General features: G+C 43.6%; 1 protein-coding gene across 1 annotated transcript in view; it reads left to right on the forward strand.

The window, feature by feature from the left end:
- Window positions 1–2948, forward strand: part of DNAJC3 (DnaJ (Hsp40) homolog, subfamily C, member 3) — a 36540-nt gene extending 33592 nt beyond the window's left edge. The window contains exons 11-12 of the mRNA XM_009891928.1: window positions 215–363; window positions 2708–2948. Coding sequence (XP_009890230.1) covers window positions 215–363; window positions 2708–2865 — 307 coding nt within the window. The 3' untranslated portion in view covers window positions 2866–2948. The remainder of the gene's footprint in view (window positions 1–214; window positions 364–2707) is intronic.
- The last annotated feature ends 5510 nt before the right edge of the window (window positions 2949–8458 follow it).

An 8458-nucleotide genomic window follows, 5' to 3' on the forward strand; every position in this document is an offset into this window, starting at 1 on the left:
GAAAGAGTGAGTAATCTTTGTTTGAAGTTGGAACCTGTTTCCTCTGTTTTTTGTGTAAAGAATCTTCAGTGCCACCTGCAGAAGGTTAACTAACTCATAATTTTCCTGATGCCCTTAATTACTGTTTCAGTGTTTAAAATAAACCTGTAGATTCGCTAGTGTGGCATATGAACAATCAGAAAACTGTAAGTTATCTGTAATTTTATCCATCCAGAAATGCTCGGAAGCAAGAAATCATAAAAGCTTACAGAAAGCTGGCATCCCAGTGGCACCCCGATAACTTCCAGAGTGAGGAAGAAAAGAAGAAAGCGGAGAAAAAATTCATTGATATAGCAGCTGCTAAAGAAGTCCTCACTGACCCAGGTAATGATTGTTCTTATCCAGTGACTTCTTATTTTTAATTACTTTTAAATTACTTTTTTACGGTAATGTAGAAGTGCAGCAAGTCTAAGTCATAACAAGCATTACAGCTTCCCTTTCTCCCCTTACCCATCTTGAGAAAGCAGTGCACTAATACTTGCATCCAATCTGTTGCATGAAGGCAGATGTAAACCTGAAATTATTTGTTGTGTTTCAGTGACTTTTATTTAAAGTGAAATAAAAATTATTATTTCAAAGGTCTCTTTTGGGCATATCACCTTGCAGAGATTTCCAGGATTGATTAACTCTGGAGATCCTTAGTTTAAGGATGTGGGGGTCTCCTTCTGCCTAAAGTTCTATTGCAAACGACATATAGACTAACAGCACCTGAAGTACTCCAGAGAAGCCCTCAAAATTGACCCTCGTTGTGTGTATCAAAGCCTAAATGCATTGTGCAAACAGCACTTCCCCAGGGGCAGGGGACTGTGGTGTCATTCCTGTCAGCCTGAGGGGGAGGATGGTCTGTGGCCCCACTCCTGGGGCTGGCCCAGTCCCTGGGAGCCCTGTCAGGTCTGGCTGTCTGCTGGTCAGCTCTGGGGAAGAGGAAAGAAGTGGAGAAGGAGGTCACTATCCTGGAGACCACCTGTTGTGGTGACTGAAATATGATGCCTGTCTTGCCAAGAGATGAACAGAAGGGGTTGGACCATTTAGTCTCAAAAATGTAATAAACAGGATGGTGTGGTTACCTTACCTCTGTTAAAAAAAACCAAACAAACAAAAAAACAAAAAACAAACACCCAAGGAAACAAACCCAAACAACAACAAAAAACCCCAACCCAGACAGGAAAGAAAAGAAAAAAAGAAAAAAAAAAAAGAAAAAACCCACCCCTTTAACCAAAGCTGTCTGTTATGTTATTGTCTTTAAACTGTTGCTTTATGGTCACTGGAAAGAGAAGCACTAAAAGATGAAGTATATCAGAGGCTGCTGTTTTTATCTTCGTTCAGGATCATCTAAGTGATAATTAGGCAGATGGGCTCAGACTTTCTTCAGGGAATGAGGGATCTGAGAGCGGTGAACTGCATTACAAACACTTCTGGTCAGAAAACCTTCTGTGTTAATGTGATCTTTGTTCATAATTATGAACACAAATTAGGAAATTTATATACTGGAAGTGTTTGAGATGTTGTTTGCCCTGTCAGCATCTCCAGGACATGTTCATCTGCTTTCTCCTTGCCGCTGTTTCTTATGTCATGTTTACGATTCCTGTCAAACCAGCTGGGCAAGAAGAGTAACACTGGTCGTATTTGGCTTTTGTAATGCCACCTGTATTGCTTTCTGTCTCTCCCTGCAATGACATTCTCTCCTTTCATGCAGATATTTTTCTTAGGTCACTTTCTTCCTCTTGTGACCATGTTGGGTTAAGTAAAGAAAAATTATAAAGCCTGTAGACCTCTGAATCTCTGAGCTTTGATGTGGAAGATTATTATCACAGGGCTGTGGTGTACTTTGAGGCCACCTTCCACATTCCTCCCCCAGCCAGTCTCATGTTTCCCCCCAAACTAATTCCTTTGCTTCGTTTCTCTGCCTTGATAAAACGGGTGTCCTGAAAAAATGCTGGGTCATCAAAACCCTTGTGGTGCTTGCAGGCTGCTTTAAAGTGGTACGTGGGTTTAAATAACAGTAGTGGTGTAGCCTGTGACTTCTCTGTGGGTCCTTCAACTTCGTTAACCACTGGACAAAGCTGCTTAAAAAACATGCCTTCTGCCTCGCAACTGCTGTCCCCTAGACAGCGCTCTGCATGAACGGTATGTGGAGAAGATGGAGAAAGTTTGGGGCTCTGCGTGCTAGCTTTTATGTTCTTGCTGAATGATCAATACTGGAATTACTGGTTGGGAAGAATTGGCAGGATACAGCATGGTCTGTCCTCGGGCCATCCTGAGTGAGCGCAGCTATGAGAGAATAGCTCCAACAAACTCATCAAGGACAAAATGTCCCAATTATCTGTGGGACACAGTTGATCAAAGTGCAACTGGCCTGTCCCTGTTGAAACTCATACCTGTCCTATTGGACAGCCAGGTACTGTCTTGCCTTGTTTTAAACTAAATGACTCCTTTTGGAGATTTTTGTGCAGGATTTTCATGGAGTTAAGTCTCTTCCCTGCCAGTCTCCTGGACAGGTTTGGAAAAGTAATTGGGTTCTGGAGATGGTGCCAATACATGTGACAATTGCAGCTCTCTGGCCTGGGGTGGGGGGGGGTTCTGAATTGGTCTATTGGTCGTCAGAGGTGCTTGGTGTTACTGCCCTAACCACTGTGCCCTGATTCCACCTTGCTTTTGTTTCCTGCAGAAATGAGGCGGAAGTTTGATGCTGGAGAGGACCCACTGGATGCGGAGAGTCAGCAGGGTGGGGGCAACCCTTTCCACAGGAACTGGAACACGTGGCAAGGATTCAACCCCTTCGGTTCTGGAGGAGGACCATTTACATTCAAATTTCACTTCAGTTAGAGCGAAGACTGTTTCTGCTGGCTGCTGGTGGTTTTTACTTAATTCGGTGAAAAATAAAAAGTCTCTCAGTTCAAGACCCAAAATCTTAATTTCTAATGTTGTCCTTAACCCAGAGTCTTACTGCACTGGGAGAAAGCTCCTTCTTTCTTTTAGTATTCGGAGAGTTTGCTTTGTGGTGAACTTGACGAGCTCGTACTGGTTGGGGGGGTTCGTTACTGCCCACCTATTTGTTGTGGATATGCAGGACGTGCTTATTCCCGTGGATGGAAAAACCGGTAAGAGGCTACATAGGACAACGCTTAACCATAAACTTAGGACTCAAGTATATGCTTAAAGGTAAAAATGCATGTAAATATTTTTCTGAATCGGGGGCCTAATAAACGTGAAAAGGGTAGTTACAATAGTCGTTACGGTAACAAATCGTTAGTCATTGTGCTCAGCAGAATGATCCATCTCTCAGTATTGTTCCAAGGAAACCCTGGTGACCACCTGCTGTGCCATAGGTAGGGGGAAGCGGCCGCCTGCGCAGTGAGTCTGAACAACTGCTCTGAAAGAAGATGGCTTGTAACTAATTGTAGTTGAAAATGTCTACTCACTTTATTCATTAACCTGAAACGAATTGGGATGATTTCCTTGGTGGTAATTGTCAAATATGAAACTTAAAAAAAAAAAAAAAAAAAGCAACATATATACCAGATGTTTTTTTGAAAGACTTTTTCCAAATGTGATTTGGGATGTTTAGGTATCACTCTTGAGTAGTTTGCACTTTAACAAAATACCTGCTTGAGATTTGAGCAAAAAAAATTGATGTGGCGTTTCCCCGACTATGCAGCAATTTGTTACTTCTCTGTACATAAACTCAGAACCGACGCAGGTTGTGAGGTGAGTGTACTGCGGACTGTTGGAATACGGTATTAACTCTCGCCTTCCCCCGTAACACAACTTCATTTCTGCTGGGTGCTGAGGCAACAGTGAGTTAGTGCTACGTGAAACTGTTTGAAGTAATCTTATGTTTTGTGTAACAGCCACAGTACTGCAAAAACAACTGCCTGTTTGCAAAAAGAGGGACTAACTTTCCATTAGCCAAAAGGCTGGTTTAGTTTTTCTGTACAAACGTAGCTAAAATTGGTTTAGTGTATTGATGGAACGGTGTGACTGCGATGTGAGGCATTACTGGGCCTGTAGCCGCGATGAGCGAGTCGTCTTCTTGTTCTGTATCCGAATAGATCGTAATTACTGATGAGTTTCATCAGCAGTCGTTTTCTTAAAATGCAAGAATTACAGTTCATCAGTGTTTTCTTGATTGGATTTTAACTGGAAAACAATAATCAGTTGATAGGAATCTTCTCTCACTTCAGCTCATGGCATTTGAAAGCGTAAGCAGCCTCAGTAAAACAAATGAAATTAGCAAATAAGGCCTTCAATCTGAACGTGGGGTTTTATTACTGTAATCGGAGTTGCTGTTGAAGCATAACCCTTGTCTCCTGCCTCAAGTACTTTACAAACATAATTGTTCAGGCTGTGTGGCTCTGTAAAATGTTTTTCAACAGCAATTTAAAGGTCAGTGTTTGTTCAGTAGAAATTGATCTTCAAGCTGAAGAGTGTACGTGGCAATTTCTAACAGTTCATGGTACAAAAACACCCCAGCAGACTGTTAAACTCCAGTGTCAGATATTTTCCGAATTGAATGACTTTCTGGAAGTTTGACTTCTGCCTTTGACCTGTCTGAAAGCTTTTTATTTAAATCCTGTAGAAGATGCTCAGGCGGCCGTTGAGGCCATCGCAGGCTACCGTGCTTCTCGTGGGACCTCCAGAGCTCAGACGTAGGAACCTGCTGCACAACAAATAACCTGTTACAGAGGGGTAGGGGCCGGCGCGGGCAGCTCTCTGCGCACGTGCTTTTTGCTGACAGTGAGTAGAAGACGGGTAGGCGGCTTTCACGGAACAGCGGCCGCTTCTTGGCTGTCACCAGCCCTCTGTCCCCGTGGGGTGAGCCAGACCCAGCTGCTCGCCGGGGCTGGCTGCTGCCCTACGGGTCGCCTGTTGTACGTGTCTGCGTGCCAGCCGCTGCTCTGTATTAACACTTTTACATCGCCTTGTTCACTACAGAAGGCGCTGTTTTTAAATTACTATTGAATGACTGACCGGTGGAAGCAATATGTCGTGTTTTGTACGTACAGGAGTGGTGTTCAGTTTCGGGAAGTCGCAGCGAAGGCTGCAGCCAGCTACGCTTGTGTGCTGAGGAAGCGCTTGGGATGATACATCTTCTTTTAAAGGACTGCTCTGGCTCAGCCTTCTTGTTCTCATCCCTCTCCTCTCTTTTAAAAGCTGAGAAAATTGCTTCCTGGTTTTTAATTTTTTTTTTTCTTCTAGGGAAGGAAGAAGTTGGTCCCTCTAAATTATTTATGCAAGGCAATGATGTTAGAGCAGTGTGTCTTTCTCTGAGGCAGGGGACAGTTCTGCTGTATGCTGGCAGCAGTCAGGAACAACAAGGATTACGTTGATTTTGACAGTGAATGGGAAATGTAAAATTAAAATGGGGGGGAGGGCAGAAGGCTTGAATGTAGGCAGTGGAAGAAGGAAGATGAATGCATGAATGGTGTTCATAGATTCCTTCTGTGGAAGACAGTGGCTTGAACACAAAACCAAAAAATGACAATGGAGAACGAGGCTTTCTGATACTAAGCAGCTGCTGATGACAAGAAGCGTTATCACTCCAGGGCTGTTAGTAAGGGAGGAGATGCCAGCTTTTAGCTCTAAGATACTCCTGAAAATACAAAAGACAAAGTTGTGTTTAAAAAGATGACATTTGGGTTTCAAGGATCTCCAGATACGGTGATGATGCATTTCCCGATGGGACTGTAGCAAAGGAAGTGCTGGTAACACACAGAGTGTTAATGGCGAAAGCGATGTACAAGGAAGCTGAATTCGCCTTTTTATTTATTAGTGGGTGTCTGTAGTGCAATAATGTTCAATAACTGAACATTGAAATAAATGTCTTGGTATTTTGTAAACCCTGAGATGTGCATGAAGCATCCTTACAATAATCAGCCTATACGTAGGTGCAAACTTTCTCTGTTGAATTCTCTCTTTCAGTTTTAATAAACTAGTTTCCAACTTGTTTGAAAATGAAGGGGGGGGGGAGCGTATTTTACTTAGTACATGCTTAATACTGATGTATTAATAAATCAGTATTAAGACAGATTCAAAGTGAATTATAAACTTAAGAGCTCAACTTGTGACATACGCAGAAAATGTGTAGGCTTAAATTTTTTAAAAAGAAACAAAGCTTGTTTTCTTTTCAGTTTTCAGAGCAGTGTTTGGAATAAGAATTATTCTTCTGTTTAGGGCTGTGATTTGTAGGAGCTTTGCTGGAAACTAGCCAGTATAGCATAGCAGGTTAGTTGTATTTAAAAGTGCCTTATTGTAAGGTATTGTTTGTTTGCTCTGTAATACACACTTTTATCCATAAAATAATAATAAAAAAACAAATGGGAGAATCTTTTTTTTTTTTTTTTTTTCCCCTCAGCAAATCTCAAAGTAGCAGTTTAGTGTTTTAAGAAGGATAAGTAAAGCTAGCCAGAGATTTATCAAATGTTTCAAATTATAAAATGTCTTTATATAAAATCATAAATCTTAAAGTGAGAACTGTTTTTTCTAGAACTGTGGGAATTATTTTATGGTATTTTTCACAATAAAGATATTTATGATGACAAAGCACTGGGGTGTATCTGTCTACCCTTCTTTCCTCATTCCGCGCTCCAAGCTTGAAGTCAGAGCTGTGCAGAAACGCGGTGAGAGGCTGCAGGAGCGCTGCCTTGGGGGCTAAATTCACATTTCCTGAGCAGATAATTTTAAGGGAGTGAAGCAGCATTTGGGTGCTTCACACTCAGGTTTTGGAACTTTTGTTTTCCTCCTGTGATGCTGGATCCTGCCGGTGGGTGCAGCCCTCTCTCCCTCTAGCTGAGCGGGTGGCAGAGGACAGTGACAAACTGTCGCAGACTGCTCTCTATTCGGGGGGGCGGAATGAAGTGGGACCCAGTCTTTCTGGAGAGCAGCCTGTCCCAGGAACACCTCTGGCTCCCCAGTTGCCGGTGACATGAGGGGAGAGGAGGAATCCCCTGGGCCCCTTCTCCTGAGGCTGAAACTCAGGGCCAGCCAGCAGCTCTGGGGAGAGAAGGTGGGTGGCTGAGGACATGTGGGAGGTACAAGATGAGTGCGTACTCTTACATGTGATTTCTAGGCAATGATGGAAACTACTTCTAAAGCCAGTAAACTGATTTCTAATTATTTTTTTTTTAATCCCATGAATGTTTATGCGGCTGATGAAAGTACCAAAACTTGGAGGACAGGGGAGAAGTTGTGGAGCAGGAGATAACTGCTCAGCAGCTTTTTCAGCCGGACTCTGATGCCTGCTGAAGAGACCAAGAGGCAGTGCTCCTCTGCAAAGGCGGTGTCTGTAGGGGGCTGGAGCAGAACTTGCAACGTGTGCCTCTGAGCAGAGCGTGCCCTCACAGTACTGCAGCAGAGCTTGGACTCCACCTGTGACTTCACTGAAGAAAGCACCAGTTCATACACAATGCCATAAAGCACCACACTGAGAGTTCAATCTACTCACCAGTATAACCCCTGCACGGCAACATGAGAAATGAAGCAGAGACATATCCATGGTGTCTGTGAAGATGACAATCCTACCTGAAGTCATCCAGGGCATGTATACATGCATGAATGACAACATGATAAGGAATTTTTCACTGTGAGGGTGGTGAGGCACTGGAACAAGTTGCCCAGGGAAGTTGTGGATGCCCCATCCCTGAAAGTGTTCAAGGCCAGGCTGGATGGGGCTTTGAGCAACCTGGTCTAGGGGGAGGTGTCCCTGCCCATGGCAGGGGGTTGGAACTAGATGATCTTTAAGGTCCCTTCCACCTTGAAACCATTCTATGAAGTAAGCGAGCTCCTTATCAGTCATCAAAATGTGCCTTTTATTTTCTTGACCTCTTCCTAAGAAACTGTGAAGTTTTAGGAGTTCCTGGTTGGAAGCACTTAATGGTGCACATTGGCCTGTGTGCGTACCCAGTGGTGAAGGGCATGGATGCATGCACAGCTGGTGAGAGCAAAGGCATCCGAGTTTAAAATTACATGGCTTGCAGCTGCCAAACGTGTGAAAGTAAACAAAGAAGACAGAAGGTGAGATGAGATGTTCTTTAAGAGGCCAGGTTTTATGTGAGGTGCCTCAGTGTGGTTTCCCAGTGTCTGTCTTTGGAAACCTGTGGCCTCCCTGTCAGATATGAGCACTTCAGACTTCCTTCACCTCAAAAAAAAAAAGCACAACAGTAAGAGCTGCAGTTACGGTCTAGGAGAGATTCTTGAAATCTCAACTCTGTGAAGGTCAAGGAAGAAGTTGCAGCTAACTAAAGAGTGGGGGGACACACATCGTGCAGACTGGAGAAGCTACGAGTGGAGTTACAGCTGAGCAGCTCTTTGTTAGGGCTTATGATGCTGCCAAGTTCTGGCAGTTTTCAGCACAGTAGAGCACGGTGTTACCTCTTGCATCATCTTCCTAAACGCGAAGAGTTTTTCCATGGGCGAAACA

Source organism: Charadrius vociferus, unplaced genomic scaffold (assembly GCF_000708025.1).
Source record: "Charadrius vociferus isolate BGI_N301 unplaced genomic scaffold, ASM70802v2 scaffold110, whole genome shotgun sequence".
Taxonomy (NCBI): domain Eukaryota; kingdom Metazoa; phylum Chordata; class Aves; order Charadriiformes; family Charadriidae; genus Charadrius; species Charadrius vociferus.